Source organism: Harpia harpyja, chromosome 18 (genome assembly GCF_026419915.1).
Source record: "Harpia harpyja isolate bHarHar1 chromosome 18, bHarHar1 primary haplotype, whole genome shotgun sequence".
Classification (NCBI taxonomy): Eukaryota; Metazoa; Chordata; class Aves; order Accipitriformes; family Accipitridae; genus Harpia; species Harpia harpyja.
Window position 1 is genome coordinate 13,191,337 of NC_068957.1, and position 21,683 is coordinate 13,213,019.

Consider the following 21,683-nt stretch of genomic DNA (forward strand, 5'->3'; position numbering starts at 1 on the left):
GGTGACCACGCTGCACCTGCAGGAGCTGCCCTCTGATCTGCTGGGGACAGGACGACCGGGGCTGTCTGGGAGCATGGTGGGGGCAGAGGGGAGCCCTGATCCTGAGTAGTGCCATGGGGCTTTGGCTGCCCAGGAGAGCAAATGCAGGAGCTTTCCAGTTGCCAGAAAGTAAATAAACCCTTGTGGAGTGCAGTCTCCTTCTTCGGGTGGTTATGAGAGCAAAAGCCCTTTGGACCATCCTGTCTACAGGGTCCCTGGAGCTCAAGGGCTGGGCACTGGGCTGGACACCTGGATTCTCTCCTCCTGCACCCCCACAGCGCCCATCCGTCCAGCTGTGCCTTGCCTGGCCCTTGGGACCTCAGATGGCTGAGTCCCAAGGCCCAAACCTGCTGTGGGTAGCAGCCACCAGCCCCCACGGGACGACTGTGTGCAAGACATCACGCCTTGGTCCCCATGGAAGTGTCCTGCCACTTTGGTTTGGGTGTGCACACAGTGCTCCAGCCAGTTCGCCCTAATCAGGGTAGTGCAGGAAACACGTGTGATGCTGCTGTGGCTCCTGACACGTCCCCGCCTGCTTGTGAGGGGGAAGGAGGTGCTCTGCTATTTGCTGCGGGGTGTCCCGGCCACCACAGCAGACTGCTGCTCTTGGTTCCCAGAATGTTGTCTGTTCCCCCACCCGGTCTACACCACCTGTGCTGCTGCTCCCACTCAAGCACTGGTTTCCGTTAACCCCACAGGAGGGTCAAACCCACTCCTCCTTCACTTACAATCTCTCCAGGAGGATCTCTTCTTTTTGCCTGTTGTGTCTCAGGTTTTCCGGCTTTGCTACTTCCTGGGCAGCCGTGTCCCCAGGTGGGAAGTAGGTGGCTTTTGTTCTGCAGGAGTGCAAGTGAGTAATGGCTCAGAAATTGGAGGGATCATTGTAGAGGACCTCGGCTGGACTGAGGGGCCTGGGGAGGATATTGACCTTGACAAGATTGCAGTGTTCCCATGAGAGAACAAGAAAGGATGAGAAGCATGCCTGGGAAACTAAGTTTAAGGAATGTGTTGACCGTTTGCAGTTGTGATAAGGAACCTGAAAAAGTCACCCAATCAGGGGTGAGAAAAACAACTTCTGACAACTTTCTGACCAATAAGGGACAGACATATGTACAGGGTAACAAGTATAATGGGTATAAATTTGCTGGCTTGTAGTAATAAAAAAACCTTCTTTGCTTGTACTATAAGAATGCGTACTTGTCGTTTGTCCGTCTCGACCGCGACAGATCATTGTTTCAGGGGAGACAGTAACATGTGTTCCTGCCAGGCAGCGTGCCTGGGCTGCCCAAATGGGCTTGGGGTCAGGCAGGGGCACATCAGGGCAGAGCTGGGTATGCATGCTGCACACAGTGCAGCGGACCCTCCATACCACTTCCAACACGCCTGAGTCCCCAGCTCCACCACACACCTGCACGGCTCCTCTGTGTGACCCAACATGAGAAAAGAAGTCCTGGCCCATGTGCCAGGGTGCTGAGCTGCCCACAAAGGCTGTGTTTGTTTTAAGCAAATGGCAAAAGGCGCTGCTTCTGTGGAGTGACAGCTCGCAGGTGAGCAAGAGCCTCCCATGTCAGAGGGAGCAAACTGCCATGGGCTTTAGGAAGCTTTTAAGACACCCTTGGAGCCCCCTTTGTCCCGCCCCTGGATGCCGCAGGCCCCCTCGTGCTGCACTGATACTCTGTACCTGAGCCAGTCCTCCTGGAAGACCCCACGGCAAAAGCCACCCATGGCACCAGGGACACAGGGCCTGACCAGGTGATGCTACTGCAGTAGCAGAGGGCACAATCTTTTAAAGGGGCACACCGATGGACACCAGTGGGCGCACAGTCGAGGCCACCGCGTGCCCACAGGCATGGCCGCAGCCGCTCTACACCCACACGCGTGCCCGAGCTCCCCCCACGCGCGCCGCCGCTACGTGCTCGCCCCCCTCCCAGTGCGTTCCTTCTCCCAATGACGCGCCGGGGGCGTGGCGGGGCGCGGCCACGTGATGCGGCGGTCGCGCGCCTGCGCCTGTGCAGCCTGGTCACGTGCCCGCGGCGGCGGCGAAGGGAGCCCAGCGGCGCCATGGCGGTGCCGGGTGGAGGTGGGCCGGGCCGGGCCGGGCCGGGCCGGGCCGGGATGGGATGGGATGGGATGGGATGGGATGGGATGGCGGCATCGTCCCCGGCTCCCCCAGCGCGGCCCCTCCGGCAGAGAGCAGAACCCGTGCCCTGCGCGGCACCGTTTCCATTGGCAACGCGCGGTGACCGGTACCGGGGCCTGGCACCGCCTGAGGCCCCGAACCGCCGCAGGACGCTCTGGAGGCGGCTCCCGGAACAGGGCTTCTCAGCCCGCGTCCCGGCCTCAGGGGCATGACCTGCGGGAGCACCGAGGGGCGTGAGGAGTCCCGGGGACAGAGTCCGAGTGGGTCTGAGGGGCTCTGGGGGGCGGTCTGAGGCCCTCGGGGTAGGGTGTGGGGCCTGGGGGTTCCCAAAGGCCCGGTGAGAGTGCCAGGCCCCATAGGCTGTGTGACTGGGTGGAGATTCGGTGTCCCTGGGGAGGCCCTGGGCGGCTGGCAGGGGGCTGTGGGACAGCAGTTCCGGCACTGAGTCTCACCAGGTGCCTGCAGGTGTGAAGGAGGACTCGTTCAACGTGCTGGACCTGGCGGAGTACACCAAGAATCGGCCCTGGTGGCGCAAGGTCTTTGCCCCCAGCTCGGGGTCGAGCGCGGAGAAATACAGTGTGGCCACACAGCTGGTGATTGGAGGGGTCACGGGATGGTAAGATGTGCTGGGGTTGCTATTGCTGCTCGTGGCAGGCAGGATGCCTGTGGGCATTACCCATGCTTTTGGGAACCCACTGACAGGTGCAGGGTGGTCATCTGGCAGTCTTTCAGAGAAGGCAGGTGTCCAGCTTGCTCAGCCAACTGTGCCCTGGCATGGTCTGCTGAACTGTGGGAGGTCTTAAAAGCTCTCTCTACTGTGGAGCTGAAGAACTGAGACTGTCTCGTAGGGAAGAAAATGGCATCAGGCTTTAATTTTTGAGATGAGATAATTCTCCTTTAACTTCTGGTATAAAGTGGTAGTTTTGAATTTAGAACAGGCAAATATGAGCCTCTTGGAACAAGGATACTGTCTTCCCTGGAGGTGGATGTGCTTTAGGCATCTGCACAAAAATCTCCTGTGGATGTGGCTTATTGTGCCTGTGGGCATGGTTCCTGGGGTTCTGTGTTGCTTGTAGCAAGTGCTGGTGGCTTTTGGCTCTATTTGCAACTTCATTCCCGCAGCAGTGTTGTTTGAGTTGAAAGCTTGGTGTAATCACACTGCTTTGCGTCTTGCTGTGCCTGTGTTCTTCATCTGGCACAGGGGTAACCATTTAAAAGTGTAAGACAGATCACCATTTTCTGATAAAAATAGGAGCTGGCTACCCCTCTCTTGTATCTTCACTTAAGTGTGTGTATTCAGAAATGGGTAGGAGCAGGTTGCTTTGTTGTTTTGCAATGCCGATAAGGAAACTGTTCAAAGTAAAGTCTGTTTTGGGTGATAACAATACGCTAGCCCTTTGCTGCATGACTGAGCAATGGGGTGGCACTTGCTTGAGTTCTGGTGGCTGCAGTGATGTCTTTCATGTCAGAGAGCATGTAACCCAGTTTGGAGACCACTGTAGCTTTAGGCCACCGCTGTCTGCTTGTTTCAGCATTTTTCTCTTCTGAGAAATGAAAAATAAGCAATTGTTTGGGCAGCAAAGAAGCTTGCTTTGTGATCTGCTCCCCATGCTCTAGCATGGAGCAGCAGCAGATGTGCTGCCTGATTTCCCTTCAGAGATGATACCAGCTCAAAAAAAAAAAAGCTAAAATCACTTGTTGATTTGATCACGTGATTCCGATTACTCCTTTGGGAGAACGTTGATGTTGAAGAGATAAGAATCAAAACTGCAAAAGGCAGTGATAGTGGGATGTAAAAAGCTATAAAGCATCACTTTTGGCTGGGCACAAACCTTTTCTCTTTCTCTCTGGTTGCACGTGGGTTTCTTCTGCCATTCGTCAGGCTGTCTCTGAGTTGTGGGTAATTACTGCCAAGGCAGCCTTGCCTGTGGGAAGCATGCTGAGGAGTGTGTGCTTGGTATCTCATTCACCTGACTGGATCCTGGTTGATTTGTAGGTGTACTGGATTCATCTTCCAGAAAGTTGGAAAGCTGGCAGCGACAGCGGTGGGAGGTGGCTTTTTCCTACTTCAGGTGTGTATGAATAGTGGGCCAGGCTTTCTGAAAACTGTGCTGGCAGGGACAAAGGGCTGTCTAGTGATCATTACTTGTTGGGACATGTGGGGCCAGTTCGCTGCTCTGCCAGGAGCTCTGTGTGGCCATGGATGTCAAGGGTGTGTGTTCCCTGGGGTACGTAGATGCAGCAGCAAAGCAGGATCAGCGTGTGTAAACTTAAGGATTGCCAAAAGGTGCTATCCATTTAGGGTCTGCTAACAAAGGCCAGGCCAAAGGCATATGGGGGCTGTTACCGCAGGGGCACCTGAGTGAAGCAGGAGGCAGCCTTCAGCTGCGGCAAACCATGCTGCTGCTGCGGGACTGTCTGGTCAGAACTGGCTACTGTACTTAATGCTGTGCCTGTGGAGATGGTGTCCCTGGAAGAACAGCCCTGGCTGTCAAGAGGGATTTGTCTGTGTCTGTTATATGGTTCTGGTCAACCTGGCTACTTGAGGAGTCAGGCCAGCACAGATGGGGCTCTCTGTAAAGCATTGGGGAAGAGAAGAGAAACAGAGATCTTTCTGTCCTCAAGCATTTCTCCTGGTTTCCGAGAACCCTGGTACTGAGGGGAGCTGCTCAGATGTGGACTTCTAGCTTGTATGTCCTGCATGAGGCAGAATGGCTCTCAGGCCTTGCTCAGCAGTCTTATTTGTTTGCTTCTCAGGTGCTGTCTCATGTGTGACTCGTTGTCCCTGCTCTTCTGGCTCTGCTTGTTCTGATGAAAGCCAAAAGCTTGCTCTGAGCAGGGAGAGTTTCACTGCTGAATCATCCTGACCAGATAAAATACTTAGAGAGGAACAGGCTATTAATAGCTGTGTCCACCCACAGCAGCAGGAGAGCTGCAGAGTCCCAATGATACATGTGGCAGTTGTGAGGGGGAGGTGATGCCAGCTTTACATTAGAGAATAGAGGCTGAAACAGGCTAAGCTGCAATGTGTGCCCTGCTGTTAGGGGATTACTGTGGGATACAGATGTTGTGGGACAGTTAATACAGCTGCAGGGGTGGTCCTTTGTCCAATTTTTAAGCTAGTGTGCTCATCCTCTCAGCCCACTGGACCAGTGTGTGGGAGGTGGCCATGGTCAGGGAAAGTGGGTGGGCAAGGGGGTCTGTTTAGCCGTGGTCATGTAGGACTTTACTCCAGGAACTTTCTTTCCACCCCTCAAAACTCTAGATTGCAAACCACACAGGATACATTAAAGTGGACTGGAAGCTGGTAGAACGGGACGTGAACAAAGCCAAGCAGCAGCTGAAATTTCACAGCAGTGGTAACAAAATGTCTCCAGAAGTGAAAAGCAGAGTGGATGAGGTGAGACAACTTTCCCAGGGCGTGTGCAGGTGCTTAGGTGGAGGGACAGCAGAAAACAGGATTGACTCCTGGGCTCTTATGGATCTTCCATTGTGCAAATACAAGGAGAGAATGCTTCCATGACAGCAAAACTGGAGAGATGGCAAAGGCTGTGGATGTTGTCTACCTAGACTTTAGTAAAGCCTTTGACACCATTTCCCACAGCATTTTCCTGGAGAAACTGGTGCCATATCCTTTGCTGGGTAAAAAAGTGGCTGGATGGCTAGGCCCAAGGAGTTGTGGTGAATGGAGTTAAATCCAGTTGGTGGCCGGTCACAAGTGGCGTTCCCCAGGGCTCAGTATTGGGACCAGTTCTATTTAATATCTTTATCAATGATCTGGACAAGGAGATCGAGTGCACCCGCAGTGACTTTGCAGGCAACACCAAGTTGGGTGGGAGTGTTGATCTGCTTGAGGGTAGGAAGGCTCTACAGAGGGATCTGGACAGGCTGGATCGATGGGCCAAGGCCAGTTGTATGCGGTTCAACAAGGGTCACAACAACCCCATGCAACGCTACAGGCTTGGGGAAGAGTGGCTGGAAAGCTGCCTGGTGGAAAAGGACCTGGGGGTGTTGGTCAACAGCCGGCTGGCTGAATATGAGCTGGCAGTGTGCCTAGATGGCCAAGAAGGCCAATAGCATCCTGGCTTGTATCAGAAATAATGTGGCCAGCAGGACTAGGTAAGTGACTGTCCCTCTGTACTCAGCACTGGTGAGGCCGCACTTCGAATACTGTGTTCAGTTTTGGGCCCCTCACTACAAGACATTGAGGTGCTGGAGCATGTCCAAAGAAGAGCAGCGAAGCTGGTGAAGGGTTTAGAGCACAAGTCTTATGAGGAGCAGCTGAGGGAACTGGGATTGTTTAGTCTGGAGAAAAGAAGGCTCAGGGAGACTCTATCACTCTCTACAACTGCCTGAAAGGAGGTTGTAGCGAGGCGGGTGTCTGTCTCTTCTCCCAAGTAGCAAGTGATAGGACAAGAGGAAATGGCCTCAAGTTGTGCCAGGGGAAGTTTAAATCGGGTATTAGGAAAAATTTCTTCACCAAAAGGGTTGTCAGGCATTGGAACAGGCTCCACAGGGAAGTGGTTGAGTCACCATCCCTGGAGGTATTTAAAAGATGTGTAGATGTGGTGCCTAGGGACACGGTTTAGTGGTGGACTTGGCAATGCTAGGTTAATGGTTGGACTTGATCTTAAAGGTCTTTCCCAACCTAAGTGATTCTATGATTCTATCTATGCATATTTGAGACAGTCAGGGTGGCTTCTAGGCATGACACCAGCTCACTGTGTGTTGCTGCAAATTCTTTGGGGTTGGGAGAAAATGTGCTGGGGTTGCGCGGAAAAGTGTCTCTTCAGTCTGACCAGAAAAGCACAGCAGAGTGGCCTAGTTACCCTGGACTCTGCTGTACCCTGGTCTGGCACGCACAGCCAGCAGCCCCTTCTGTCAGACTGATCATGCTGGTTGTGAGAGAGCCCGGGAGCATGTAGGCTTGGACTGCAGCTCTCAGAGATCTGGGCTGCACTGGGACTGGATCAGTTCAGGAGCTGTACATGCAGCAGGGAGATGAGGGAGGAGAGGTCATTAGGCAGGATACTTTCCCAGACCCAAGCAGTGGCCTGTCTCTGAGCATCACTCACCTTGGAGAACAGCCTGAGGGATGTCTTCTTATGGGGAGGGTGGGTGGGTGACCTGCTGTTGTTGAACACTGTTGGCTCTTCTCTCCCCTGCTTAGGTGATCATATTTCTGAAGAAGAATATTATCCTGACTGGAGGGTTTGCTGGAGGATTCCTGCTCGGAATGGCGTCCTAGAAACTGTGCTCGACTCTCCCTTCATGCCCAGCCTTCCCTCCCCTCCTCTACTGCTGTTCTCTCTCACTTATAAAGTCAAAGGATGTTGCCGACAGGCTCAGTCCCTTCTGCTCACAGGTTCCAGCCCTTGTTTCTTACAACACTGCTTCTGATGTCCAACTTTTTCTGCTGTCTGGGCTGTTAGGGTGCTGGGATCAGTCTGAAAGCTTATGACTCCTGGTGTATTGTTGTGATTCCTTTCCCCACCAAATATGCCCAGTCCCAGATTTTCTGATGAGCTGCAGCCTCATAAACACGTAGTGGCAGAGAAATCTCTTAAATGTGCCTCTTTCCAGGTGCTCAGGGCTGTTACGTGTACATCTGTCTGCCAGTATATGTGTACAACAGCTGTCAGCTGTTCACTGCTATTTAGCTTGCACTTTTTATGCCCCGGTACCTGAAAGCCTGTGCTTCTTTATGCACAAAGATGGTGTGTGCAATCCAAAATGTGCTCGGTTGTGCTGGGGTGGATGCAGAAGTGCCAGGGGACAAACTGGGCTGTGTCCAGCGCAGGTGGATAAGGAGCAAGTTGATGCTATATGTCGTGCTGGGGGTTCTCCTGCCCTCTCCCTACCATTGCATTGCACATAGATGGCCGTTTGGCTTCTCCTTTGCTGTTATTTGTACCCTTACTGGAATTGCAGCACTGGCACTGCTCATGGAAACTGAGCACCATGGATGACTCTCCAGGCCCTTTCTGAAAGTCACCAAGCTTCCTGCACTGTAGAGCACCTTTCTCGCTTGCTAGCTGACTGCACAAGCCTTTGAAGTGTGCTGAGGCGCTCTCTTGTGGTGGGCAGTCTTCCAACGTGCTTGACTTGTCTGTGTCAGGCTAGCTGGCACAGGCGGTGTGCGTTTCAGCTGTGCCACTTACTGTAAATCACTTTGGGCCTCAGACTGCTGTTTCTAGGTCTACCATGACCTTCTCTGGCCACTTTGGCGTTGGTGATGCTTTTAGAGCTGTAACCATGTGGGACAGGATTGTAGACAGGAAATGCATCCCTGTTTAGGGTACGTTGTACTGGTCCAGGGTGCCTGTTGCCAGCTCTACTGGAGTGGGGGGTGGGGGGAGGATGTGAAATCGAGTGCAGTCCTTTACCTGCCTTTGCAGAGCACAACCCTCTCTGCGAGCAGCTGAAATGACAAAACTGTTGGGTAAACTAGGTTGTGTTCTTGTGGAGTGGGTCATTTCCATACTTTCTGCCTTGGTTATGTTCCTTCCTTCTTTGCATTTACCATTGCCACAAAAAAAGCTGCTTGCTTAATTCCTTCAGCTGCAGCCCCTCTGCAGGTGATGAGGCAGCCCAGATGCAGAGCTCAACTGCTTTTGGACAGTCTGTCCCAGTACAGCTGTGTGCAGAGCAGAACTCTAACCTACAAGAGAAAATTACCAAAAAAAAAAAAATCCCTTAGAGGTGTTCTGCATTGGCTGCTGGGCTGGCATTACTGCTTTCCAGAGTGTGGGGACTTGCATGACGGTGTGGTGATGTCCTCCAGCAGGTCCATGTAGGATTTCTTGCCAAGAATGGGGTTTTTTAATGTGAAAGTCAGCCCATCCTTCAATGGGAAACACGCTAGGGAATGATGATGCACGTGGGTGATCAGGATGCAGTACATGGCACAGTGGCTGCACCCCATCTCCAGCACCGTTTAAGGCCTTTCTGATCATCTGCTGCTACTCTCAGTATAGCTAGAAATGGGTATCTTCCCCTGAAGCTGCTGGAAGAGCTGGAATGGTGCATTCTTCCACCAGAGGTTTTGGGATGAGCACTTGCAGTTGTTAATTTTGCTTCAGCTTTGTTGATTGAAGTGTCAGTGTAGCAACACATTGATTTAGCTGAGGTTTTCTCACCTTCAGGATCTGAAAAGACGCTACAGGTAATCAGGAAACAGAAGTTGGTATTCTTGCTCCTGTTCTGCCATACATGGCCAAGGAGAATAAAAGAGCAGCTGGGCTCATGTTCTTTTAATGATGGTCTTCCTAAAAGCCATTCAGGACTGCAGGAGTGATGTGATGCAGCAAATAAGTCTTCCGTAAATTGATGTTTGGAAGTGGAGTAACAGATGGTGGTTTTGGTGGGGTTTTTTTAGGAACCCTGCAGGGCTGAAAGTGCATGAATTGATACATTTGTATTGCAGGGTATCTCTTGTTCCTCTAGGAAAACAGCATTGCTGTCCCTCTGCCTGGTCTGCTGCGTAACACAACTTCTTCTGAGACGCACTAATCTCCACAAAGCTTTCTCCAATGACAAAACTCAAAGTAAATCATTAACAGACCTTAGGGATGTTTTTCAGCCTTAAATAAGCCACTATTTCTGCCCAGCCGCAGGGAAGGGTGTATTGGGTTCTGCTCCACGGGGTCCTGACTTGCTGCTACAGAGAGAAATGGCCCAGAGAGGGAGTTAAAACGCCTCTGTTGCTGCTGGAAGGGGAAACAAGTGACAAATTCATGTTGAGTTTGATGTGAATGCAGGCAGGGAATCGACAAGGACATCAGGATCTAGTAAATCAAAGCCAGTGTCGGGCTTGTGGCTGGCACCATTTGATGCTGTGGGCCTGCACTGGAAGCTTTGATGTTGAATGAGCCCCTGTGGGGATGCATTTTCATTGTTGCAGGTGCCAAGATGAGGTGTTTCCCTCCCACCCCCCGCCCCTGCTACTTTTGGTCTCGTTTCAACAACTTCTGGTGTCTGTTCCACTATAAGGTTTAAAACACATTAAGCTTTTAAAGTGTTTTTATATATTGTATGTAAATGCTTGTTGAAGTGATATTTTATTAAACAGTTTTGCTCTAATAGCTTCTATGTGTGAGGTCTGTTGACTTCTTGGGAACCAGCATGGTTTTGTCTTACCCTGCATGTTGTGTTTGACTCACAGGAGCAGTTACAGCCAGTCCAGTAGCATGAGGCCACCAGCCTTCCCTCTCCTCTGCAGGTAACCATGGGCTGCCTTAATAAATCCCTCTCCTTGATGATCCTGGCACCAGTCACCCATGTTCCCAGTAGGTGGGATGCTTCTGGGGTAGGAGGTGATTCTGCTGCCAGCCTGGCTTCAGAGCCTCCCTGCTGAGCAAGTTTGCTCCACCCAAGTAGAAGTGGGCATGGAGATGAGGCTTTTCTTCTTAATAGACACAACAGAAGACTAAGTATTTATTTTTTATCATCTATTAGTGACTTTCCACTGTTCCTGCTCAGATAGGGCAAAAGGGAAAAATGAGCTACTTGTCAAATGTTTGAGCTGCTTCACAACATTGTAATAACTTTCCCCTACTTTTCAAGAATACTAAAACCCCAATTTTGTCTTAAGGGTTTTTTGGGGGGGGAGGACGTTGGGAGGGGAAGGCTAGCCCTGAATTATTCTCATCTTGAGCCCCAGTTATAAAAATATCAAGCAGCTTCTATTTAAACATGATGATACCACATGTAGCTCTGGACTGTGAATAGAAGCCAAGCTGCCCAGCTTGCAGCTATGGTGTATTCTCAATAAACAACCAAACTGAGACTACAATTTGTTCCAGTCATTTATTTTGTATCATGGTATTTCAGAGTAGTGAATACAGATGGTTTGCTCTTCTAGGCTTCAATACACTCAAACTATTGTGCCTAGACTACAGTGGTCTGTTTATAGAAGCTTATTTCATAAGTAAGTTGTACTTTATCACAGCACAAAAGTCCTTTACGGCTAGATCTAATGACAGAGTTAGGGGCCTAGGGGGTTTGAAGTCTGATATTTAGGTGCCTAGGCTGTGTAATGGACTTGGCACCCACTGAGGTGCTGGACTCCAGCTACAGGGGACAGAGAGACTTAGGCAGCTCTGAAGAGCAATGCAGGAACCTGTCTACCGAGCTCTTCCTACAGGTCACAGGAAATTCTGCTGCACGGGTGAGAGCTTCTGAAAAGCCATCTCTCCCTGGGGTCCAGACACAGCCAGCTTGTGAGTGAGTCTGGAATGCTGTGTTGAAAGCAAGTGCCTACAACTGCTTGTTCAGTAAGCAGCACCTAAATCAGTTCTTGGATCTAGCCCAGGGCTTTGTGACAGGCCTCTGGGTACCAGCGGGTTGAACTACGCTGGGTTCATAACATATTGCTTAAAGGTGTTCAATTATACATAAATTCATAAATTTTACATCAACAGTCTGATCTTTTAAATGAATATTGCTTTAAAAAAAAAATCCTATTCCTGTAGCGATCCCTGAAATAATGTTCCTGTAACATCTCTGTCATGCAAATAGCAGCGTGTAGGCAATTCAAATATAAAGTAACCAAAAGTCTGTCCAGTGGGAAAGTGAGGCACTTGGGCAAAGTGACTTGTAGTCACTCGTGATCTATGCAAGACCTAGGAACAATCCCCAGACCTGATTCCCATTCTTGAGTTTGAACCACTGGACAGGCAAATGTCTGGAACTTCTGCATGATGGCAGCAATACCTTTGCTGTGTCAAGATGGGCTTGTTTCATGTGTCAAGCTTAAACTCACTCACTCTTCTGAGCTCATTTCCTGTACCTCTCGCTCCAGAAGCCAGAATAACTTTGTTCCAGTTCTCCATTTTGAGAGCAAGGATGGATTATAGTAAGGTAAGCATTCTAAAAACATCAAGTTGACTTTTCACACACACAGGTGCGATGCAGAGACAATGTAGATGATGTTTTGGTACAGAAAAAGTCTGTTAACCAGGCCATCTGTTGGTACTGCATTATACTTTTTGGTGTGCCAGGTAGTGTGTTCTAGGAGCAATCTGGCTTTCCTGAAAGTCTAAAGAAGGCTTGAAAAAACACAGATCAGGTCTGCAGGTGAGTCCATGCTCTGGCACCTGCTGGAGCTGCATTGCGTTACTGAGGTGGTGGGGGAATTTCTTCTGAAGTTGCCTTAAACTTTTCTCTCTCCCTTTCTTCTTTTTCAAACCCCGAACAACAGATGGATCTGCCCTTGGGGTACTGGGCACAGCACTTCCACATTTCCTGAAGCACGGTTTCACACTTAGACTCCATGTAGTTGTTCACTGGAAAATAAGAAGGAGACACTAAGTCTGCAGAGGGGAACAGGTTTTGTCCCTGGAGGGGACACATCTAGCCCAGCCCTTCAGCTGCTGGCAGCGTGTTTCTCTGAAAAGCAAGAGCTGCTTACAAGCATTTCATCACTTTTTCTGCTCATCTCTTTAGTTTCAGCTATCTAAAGCCATACAAAGGCAGCCTTGCTGTTGTGGATGGGAGCATCTTCAGTCCCACAGTTTTGTAGCTATCACATCTCACTACAGTAAGAATAAGGTTTCCCTTACTGCTGCCCTTCAATCCTTACTTTCTTTAGCCTGTGTGCTTTTAAGCTGGATCTTGTCATTCATGGTCTTCAACCCAGCTGCCATGTCACTATAAGGTTTACAGCTGAGTGTAAATATAAAAGCATCCAAAGACGACTTGGTATAAACAGGGACATGTGCACCCTTCAGCACTGCGGCATTTGTAAAAGGAAGGGACGAGGAGCATGACTGCCAACCTCCTACCGGTGGCCTATTGTGGGCAGGCTGTAGCTTTGGAGCGTAACCAAAGCAGGCAGCATGCTAGCAGGAATGCTTAGCCAGACGCCAGCTGCTGAATCCAGCTGCACAGAGCCAGTGACATGAACACCTTCCACCCAAAAGTCCCAGCTCTATCTCAGGAGGTCCCTTACTTGACCTCCTCTCACCTTCCTTCCTAGGCTTCTTCACTTGGACACTGCCAGAGCTGGGAAACAGGGCTAAACGAGCTCCTAGTCTGACCTGGGATGACCGGGCTCATGTCTTTGTGGATGGCACAGCTATGCCCACCTCTACTTTCTCCATATTGTCCTTGTTTCAGGCTCAGAGAGATTTCACTGCACTGGCAGTTTCAGGCATTGCAGGACACAGGTGATTTGTCCAGCATCCTTTCTGCCCTAGCGCTTTGCTGGCTGCCACTGTCGGCTGAGGTGGCAAAGCCCACAATGCTTTGCAGGGCTGGCCACCAGGCTCTCGGAGAGAAGCCCTGTGGGTATGTGAGCAGGTTGAATCTGTGGCTTGAATAAATAACTACCTGCCTGTCTGCATAGAAGTGCAGGGTGTGCAGAGCTACCCGCTCTGCCTTGGATGAGCTACGCAACCACTACACAGCTGCACTCACACCCCCCCGCCCCGATTTTTAGAAGACTAAAAGAAGCAACAGCAACCCAATGTGAGACACACACAGCACCCACTGGAGAGCCCAGAAAGCAGCAGTGAATGCCTTCTGGTTAACAAGCAAGCCAGCCTGCTCTGATTGCTGGGCTATGAATTCCCTAACTGGGTTGGTGAGTGACCTGTAACACAAGCACAGAGATCACCCCTGAGAAAAAGATTATGGTGATGTTACTGCTTTGTGCAAGCTGGCAGCCTAGGAGGCATGGCAGGCCCTTGGAGAGGAGAGCTCATCTCTCTCTGCTATAACCCGCCAATGATGAATGCTCCAAGGCTTTCCTAACTGTTCCTCTGCCTGTGCAGGTTTGTTTCCAAAACTACAGCTACATACAGGCACACCCTGCTATCTGTCAGGGATGCATTCCTGAAAAGCAAAAGGATTAGTCATACAATGGATAGCAAAACACAAAAGAGATTTACAATGGACATTCAGTCTCACAGAGGAAGCAGGCAAGATCTTTTGGAACAACGACCCACTCCAAAACCAGCATCTCCCAAAGGTCCTGCTTCTGCCCTTCATCCTCCACACTGTATACGCCACCTCTGAGTATTTGTCAGTTAAGGCTCTGTATGCATCCTCTATTGCATTAATTCTTACAGGGAAAAATTGTTTTGCTGTTGACATAGCTGCTTCATCTGTGCAACTCAGCTCCACAGCATGGTAATACATGAACAACAGCAGCACTCCAAAATGATAGCTAGAGAAGCTGTGGACAGTGGAGTGTGCATATAGCAGAGTCAAAGAGCTTCTTTGCTAACACTTAACCATTCAGATCAAATCTGTACACAAACCTACACAGGTAAACCACTCAGAATAACCTCCATGAATGTTATAAAAAGAACATTGTCACAGACAGGACCAAAACAAGGTCAAACATTAGCTTTTAAGTGCAGTTACTGTGGGGAGAGAAGGCAGCCAGCCGTTCATGGGAGAACACTCCAAACCATGAAGACAGTACAAAGTAGTATCTAGACAAATATTGGGGACATGTAGAGGGAGTTGTTTGAGCCCTTGCTTTGAGCTGAACACAGCTTCCAAAATACAATCCTGGGAGAGACAGACATCTACCAATAACTGACTATTGCTTTTCCCTTTTTCCCAGATGCTTTTCTTCCTGTGCTCCTCCCCAGCCACTGGGACTGTTGTGTTACCCATACAGATTGCAATCGCTATGTTTGCTGCAGCCTGCAAAACCATCCCTCTACTTCCCCAGCAGGACCCCCTCCTCCCTCCCTGCTATATTTTAGCTAACCTGCCTGTAGTCTGTAGATAAAGGCAGGAATGAGTTGCTGTGGAACTGGCATGGCTAATTTTAGCTGCGGCATTGCTAGCCTCCTGCCTCGTCATCCCTGGGCTAACATCATGAGTTATTCTCATGTAAAGCTCAGAACATGCTGGCTAAGGGCTCCACCAGGTGAGTTAGGAAGAACTCTTTCCCATATGGCTAAGCTGCCTTGGCACAGAGGAATGTTTTCTCTTATTCATTCCATAAGGCAAATCCTTTCCCAAGAAGCAACCAAAATTTTTAAAAATATTGTCCTCTGCAAGTAACAAGTCTACTCTCCCCAACTCAGGCTCCCAAAACACATTAGCATATAATCTCCCTTGCCCCTACAAATATTTAGCTAAACTAATACAAAACAGGTGTTAAAGGTTTCCAGAGGGACACAATCTCATACCTTGAGGCCAGGTCACATATACCTAACCCATTCCTGAGAGACATCTGTCTGACCTGCTCTTAAAACACCCCTAGAGCTAGAAGCTCTGCAGTCTTCTCATACAATTCACCCACTACCTCACTACCCACTCTGTAAGAGAGCTTATTATAATGTCTAGCTCTCCCTGCCTACAGCTGAGTCCCAAGACTACGCATGGGATCTCACTACCAACATGGAGAACACTCTGAAACAAGCACATTACTGTTACAAATGCTCTGTTTTGGACTAATGGTGTCTCATTACTTACAGCAAGCACAAGGGAAATCTATTAAACCCAGACATTATAATTTTGTTTGCTTTGCAACCAGGTGATGCTAATGTGCTTGCTTTCTTCCGTCTCAAGGTGAAAGGAGAACAGGGTTAAGTTAAAAGAATTAAGTTCCAGCAAAAATCAAGACACCAAAAAGACAAAATGACACTTGGTACCTTGCAAGCATTTCTGTATTTCACAGGCTTGTTTCTGGCAGGGATCCTTCTGGGACATGTTCAGAGAACTAAAATGATAGGAAAATGTTACTGTAGAAACAACATGCTTTTCAGGGGGTGGGGGGGGGCAAGACACTGTCTTAAAGCCAAGGCTTTAAAGAGCTCCCAATTTCCCTCTGTCACAGACAGTTCAGAAAACATCTATTGCTGCTTGCAGATGCCTGCCAACATACACAAGAATTCTCTGTGTCTGGCTAAAGGATGATAATGTGGACAATGGATATGGGAAGTTTTATGTTGCTACGCTTGAAGGCCTTTTTCTTTTCTCTGGTCAAAATGTGTCCTTTTCCACTTGGATGCACAAAGATTCCAACAAAGATTCAAATTAACATGGCTGACTAATTTTTAACAGTTCTGTGTCTCTAGACCTTATACTAAAACATGTATTTGTGTAAAAGCCCTCTCTGTGAGTTCTACACAACCAAGGATTTGGTGTTAGTCATATAACTGCAGCTGGAGGAGGCGTTTTAAAAAAACAACAAAACAAAACAACTTAGTTGTGTATGTCCCATAAAGACAACAAGGAGGGCTTTTTTTTTTTTTTGTTCCAGGAGAAAGTCTCTTGGAAACCCCCACCCTCCAAAAAAACCCCACCAAAACCCCAACAGACTGGAGGACAGCTCCAACTTGTTCAAACCCCTAGAAAGCAGGACTTCAGACACTCAGTTTGACTTTCTGCAGCTGTGACAACTGTAACTGTGATCTTCCGTGAGAAATCAAAAGATGAGCAAAACCGAATGGTACTAGTAGTTGGATGGGAGACCTCTACAGGACAGCACCGCTGTTAACCAAAAGTGGTGGTGGGGCTTCAACTCCCTCTGAGCCACAGCTCAGCTCCTGCCCCAGCCCAGAGCTAGGGAGGTGCTGCCTTTCAAATTTCTGATAATTCAGCTGCCCACAGAACTTTTCAATACCACTAGGGCATTATTTCCAGCATCCTGGCCAAACTCCACTTGGGGCAATTACATTCTGCCTACCTAGAACTCCCCCTGATGTTTCACTTGGACACAATACTCCTCTTCACTGCCTGTCCTAAACTCTCGTATGATGTTGCTGTGTGATGTTTAACTGCTTCCACCTCAGAGGTGGCTGCATTTCAGTGGAGAGAGAATCATTTATTGTACAAAATATACAACGACATCTTCCTAGAGCCACTGCTCCTGAAAGACAAAAATTCGTATTAAAGAATGACTGGGATTAAACAGAGCACAGTACAAATCAGGGGTAATGTCTACACATACCAGATTAATCACCAGGCACGAGTTTAAGCAGCAGTTCTTCAACACCACCAAGCTGTAAGCAACAAGGAAAAGTTCAATACGTCTACAGTTACTGTGGCTGAGCTAATGGACTTCAACAAAATAACAGTCCTTTGCCGTCCCTCAAGGATCTCAAATGACTTCACAAACAGGCATGACTATGGTCTATTGTTGCCACCATCCTTACCATGAGATGGTGCTCTATCTCCCAAACGCGAGAGTTACTATCCCTGTACTGCTCACCCTGGGACAGCTGCCACATATGAGGCAGCCGAGATGGGGGGAGCTGGCTGGGTCGCAGCGCCTCACCCAGGGGAACCTGAACTCTTTGGATCCGAGCCCTCAGCATACCTTCCTCCTGGGGGAAAGTAACAAAAAAAGCAGGCAGTTACTGGCAATGCAGTAGAGGCACCTGCAACAGCAAAGCTAGAATCACTGGGAAGCTCAAAGGACACTTGCCTCTTCCGCAGCCACAAGCCACGTTTTGCGGTGCTCATCGCAGTAAACACCTACGCGTCGCACCCACAGTCGGACAGGAGGAGCGCCAGCGTGCCCTCCTTCTGCCATTCCCTCAGTCACTTCAGGATGCTCCCGTTAGGTGGACGGCATCAACCCGCAGGATGCATGCATGGTCTCTTTAGCTCTGAATACATTCACGGAGAAAGCTCTCAGACCTGAAAGGCACCTCTGGGTGGCGTCTGACTTACTGTATGAGATGCTATGTGCTGAAATGTCCCTAAAAGTCAGCTTGGGAAACTAAGGTGGTGCCTAAGTGAACAGAAATTTCATGACAAGTTGTACGTTGGGACATGCGTGCTGTATGGCGTTTGTAAGGCATTCTGGGGCAAAAGGTGCTATTGGTACAAAGTTAAACCCTGTGAATATTGGCTTTGCTTATTCCACTAACAGTCTTATTAACAGTCTTTGTGTAAAATAGGGAAAAACAGAAAAAGAAAAAAATGATTTACACAGGAGTTCCGTGGCTAATGATGGTCTAAATCCCAAAAGGAAAACTTGTGACAACAGGTGAAATTAGCTTAACAAGAACGAAGATCACTCTGGAGACAAAGCATGAAACTCCGTATGCACGACTCTCATATTTGGAACTTGCAGAGCTGTCATTGTGAAGGGTCGTTCGTCTCATCTCTCAAGACGATGGCAGCATTGTCCATTCATATACAAGCTTCTTGTGAATAGCTCTCGTGACTTTGTGTAGTTCAGCTTTTAGATGGTTACAGAGAGCCACCGATACCAGCAGGGGCAAAGGAATTTTGGACATTGAGGTGGTTCTTCCTACCGGATTTTTTGTTTAACAGCAAGTTTATCTGTATACCAGTTAGATCAAGCTGAGTCATTAGCAAATGAAGGTCAGGGGAAATGATTCTCTCTTTGAACCCTAGAAGAGGTAATCAAAATGGTACAGACAGTCTTCATTCTTTATCTAGGTTTAAAGTAGAACAGAATTAAGCTGTAATACATATAACATCCTCCTGCTATGAAGCAGATGCAATATTCCTATCCCAGTGAAACACAGTGGTCTTCTGAAAACTTGTAAAGTTATAAGGCATATTTCAGACAGGAGCAAGAAAATCTGGGTACAAAATAAAGTAGGGAAAGTCAGGGAGAAAAAAAAAATTGTTATACATTGGGGTACATATATAACAGGAAATACACTTCCATGTTGCCTTCTATATCTTACATCAGTGCTTCTCTACCTTTTTGAATCGAAGGATCACTTAGCCTTTTTGAAACAAAACACCAACCACAGATCAGCCTGAACAGCACTGTCACAGTATTTTAATTTCCAACAAAGAAAACTTGAATATTCTTTTATTATTTCTTTTTCTCCCATTCTGTTTGTTTCCTTGCTTGATGTGTGGGAACGTGTATGTGCATTATAAAAAGCACCACTTTTCTGAAGACCATCCTGTGATGTGGTACAGCCATTTCAAGCAATGCTCCAACAGCTGGATCACTGACATTTAGAGGAACGTGACAGCAGACTGACAAGTCTCACAAGGCCTTCAAGAATAAGTTATGAGGGTTAAAGGGACATTTCTGGAAGTCTTTTTCATTCTGCTTTACCCTAAGTCACTTTACAAATTTAACCCCATGTGTGGAAATCACTTTGCCCAACAGTGAAATGTAGCAATTGCCACTGCTCATTTTCAGTCAGCTGAATGTAATCACCCAGGTTGGAATTCGGCCAGGATACTCTCTTACTCTGCAGTAAACTGCCAAAAGCTCCATCATGACCAAAAATGCTCAAGAACTTGCTTTTATTGCATACAAAGGTGGAATTTCTACAGCTCGTCATCCTTAGAACCAGAAGACTCAAGACTGACTTCAGTAATGGAAAAATATTACTCAGTAAGTGAACATTATTTCCTACAGCAAGTAAACTCTCCTGGAAGGTCTCCTATCCAAATACTAACCTGGTTCAGTCTTACTGAACTACAGGTAGGAGGACTAAAGCACAACACGTATGTTTGTGTTTATTGTGTACGAACATGGTAGTAATGATAGGTACAGGACCGACAGAACAAGGTCTCATGCAGAGGACGCTGTGCAGAATGGGCAGCAGTTAATGTGTTTTCACCCTTTGGCCCACTAATTTGTCCCAAACTTCCTCGGAACTCCATAGCTCTGAGTTCAGTTGCCAAAGTTCAAAGGCGCAGTCTGGCCTCTCTTTTCAACAGTCTCTAAGACTGTTATGAAGGTGCCCAGTTAGCGCCACAAATAAAATCTTGAGGTCAGGCAAAACCATCAATTGGGTTTAAAGTAAGACAGGTCTGTCTTTAGTACTCAAACATACAAAAGAAACAGGAGATTTGAAAAAGCACGCGTTTAGACATTTGCATCTGAAACTTTAAGAAGGGAAAAACATATACAATTCCTATTTTTGCACATTTTATCAGAAAGCAATAAAAAAGTCTGACGAAGACATGGGTGAAAGGAGAAGTAAGCTTACTTATATTTAAAACAAGTTGTAAAACCCATTTCTTATATTGCTTGCTTCATAATCCACTAAAAACCCCACCACATCCAACAAAAAACCAATCAATCAGCTTAAATTTGCAGGATTGCAGCGTCATCCTTTGACACAGATTTTAATGTTCCCATCAACATAGTTGCAGAAATCTGAGCTGTTTAAGGTATTGATTGGGGGAGATTTAAAGCCCAACCCCCCCGGACAGGAACAAGACTTGCAAGTATTCTGTCCATCTGAGCATCAGGCCTTAGAAATTTAATGCTGTTCTGGGACCTGGGTGGATTTCTGAGCCATACAATAAATGAATAAATGCGGAAATGGCCAGGAGGAGGACTGCATCTTGTGGTGAAGACAATTTATTTGCTTTTAAATCGGGTACATTAGAATACTTTAAGAAAACAGTGAGAGAAATTGCTCCAGCTGCTGCTTGGACTATCCCCATAGCTGGAGCTCAGCATGCTGAACAAAGTCCACCCTTTATTACCTTCTGTTTTAAAAGGGGACTGGGTCAGATTATTAGAAAAGTTCAGCTGCCATTTAGGCACCAAGGGAAAAAAGCAATGCTGAGGCTCAGTGAATTGGGCATAGCGTTGTACTAACCCAGCTTCTGGACCACAGCTGGCCAGTTCGGCCTTCGTGGAGAGTGTGCAGCTGCCTGCACACCTCTGTCTGTACAGCCTTTGGGGAGCTAAAAAGGAGCTGAGCTTTCCTGAAAAACCCAGCCTGCATCTTGCAACAAGTCAGGGATCAGATGAGCTGTCTGCTGATGTAAGAGCAGCTTGACTCACTCTAAAGCTTCTTCTTGGGGGTTTGGACTCTACTCTGCCTGGAGCACTCGCCCCGAGCAAGCACATCCGTGATTCCTCTCCGCTCTGCCCAACCTACTGAGGGGTAGCAGATGCTCACCGACCGGCCGGGCCTGTCCAGCAGTTTGGGGAGGGAAGGTCTAGCTTTGGTAGGATCTAAAGAAACAGGAAGACAAAAAGAGATGGACATAGTGTGGGGGGAGCCCCGGAGAAGGAAGGGGAGGACGAGGAAAGGGGTGTGGAAGCGGGGCCTGGTGAAGGGCCGGCCGCGGGGGCGTGGGGGGCGGTGCGGACAAGGGGAGCAGGGAGGGCAGGATGGGGAGGGGGTGTGGGACCGGTGCGGACGGCGCGCCGGCCGTGGCGGGGAGGAGGCAGGAAGAGCCGGGGAGGCCAGGCCGCCGCGGCGGGAAGAGGGCGCAGCACGTCTCCATAGCAACCGCCTCCCACCCGGGCCGGGCCTGCGGGGCTCGGCGGCCGCCCCTCGGCATGAGACGGCACCAGGCGGAGCGGCGGGCGCCGGGCCGGGCCCCTCGGGCCACCCGCCCGTGACCTACCTGCAGCCCCGCGCCAGGTGACAGCCAGCGCCGTGTGCACCGAGCAAAGCCTTCCCCCGCCCTCCCCTCTGACCCCGCAGCCTCCCCCCCGGCTGCTCGCAGGCCCCAATGGCCGGCGCGCAGCGGAGCCCCGCCCCGAGCCGGGTCGGCTCGGGCCGCGCCGCCCCGTCCCGTCCCCCTCCGCTCCGCCGCTCGCCCCGCCCCGCCCCGTCCCGTC

General features: G+C 49.2%; 3 protein-coding genes across 6 annotated transcripts; 1 reads left to right on the forward strand and 2 right to left on the reverse strand.

Moving 5' to 3' along the window:
- The first annotated feature begins 2,015 nt into the window (after positions 1-2,015).
- Positions 2,016-7,519, forward strand: FUNDC2 (FUN14 domain containing 2). 2 transcript variants are annotated; one of them, XM_052813201.1, is made up of 5 exons: positions 2,016-2,119; positions 2,645-2,795; positions 4,176-4,251; positions 5,445-5,579; positions 7,350-7,519. In XM_052813201.1, exons 1-5 carry the CDS (start codon positions 2,101-2,103, stop codon positions 7,425-7,427), a joined length of 459 nt encoding a protein of 152 aa, XP_052669161.1. In that variant the 5' UTR covers positions 2,016-2,100; the 3' UTR covers positions 7,428-7,519. The 2 variants fall into 2 exon arrangements, with proteins under 2 accessions (XP_052669161.1, XP_052669162.1); XM_052813202.1 differs by lacking the exon at positions 2,016-2,119 and adding an exon at positions 2,193-2,439.
- Positions 7,520-10,973: 3,454 nt separating this feature from the next.
- CMC4 (C-X9-C motif containing 4) lies at positions 10,974-21,522 on the reverse strand. Of its 2 annotated transcripts, none has more exons than XM_052813207.1 (3): positions 21,467-21,522; positions 15,796-15,863; positions 10,974-12,465 (listed from the first exon to the last, which is right to left on the reverse strand). In XM_052813207.1, exons 2-3 carry the CDS (start codon positions 15,851-15,853, stop codon positions 12,296-12,298), a joined length of 228 nt encoding a protein of 75 aa, XP_052669167.1. In that variant the 5' UTR covers positions 15,854-15,863; positions 21,467-21,522; the 3' UTR covers positions 10,974-12,295. The 2 variants fall into 2 exon arrangements, with proteins under 2 accessions (XP_052669167.1, XP_052669166.1); XM_052813206.1 differs by lacking the exon at positions 21,467-21,522 and adding an exon at positions 21,013-21,061.
- On the reverse strand, positions 15,822-17,694 carry MTCP1 (mature T cell proliferation 1). Of its 2 annotated transcripts, none has more exons than XM_052813204.1 (4): positions 17,574-17,694; positions 17,302-17,472; positions 17,097-17,148; positions 15,822-15,863 (listed from the first exon to the last, which is right to left on the reverse strand). In XM_052813204.1, exons 1-3 carry the CDS (start codon positions 17,679-17,681, stop codon positions 17,101-17,103), a joined length of 327 nt encoding a protein of 108 aa, XP_052669164.1. In that variant the 5' UTR covers positions 17,682-17,694; the 3' UTR covers positions 15,822-15,863; positions 17,097-17,100. The 2 variants fall into 2 exon arrangements, with proteins under 2 accessions (XP_052669164.1, XP_052669163.1); XM_052813203.1 differs by lacking the exon at positions 15,822-15,863 and adding an exon at positions 16,881-17,015.
- Positions 21,523-21,683: the final 161 nt, after the last annotated feature.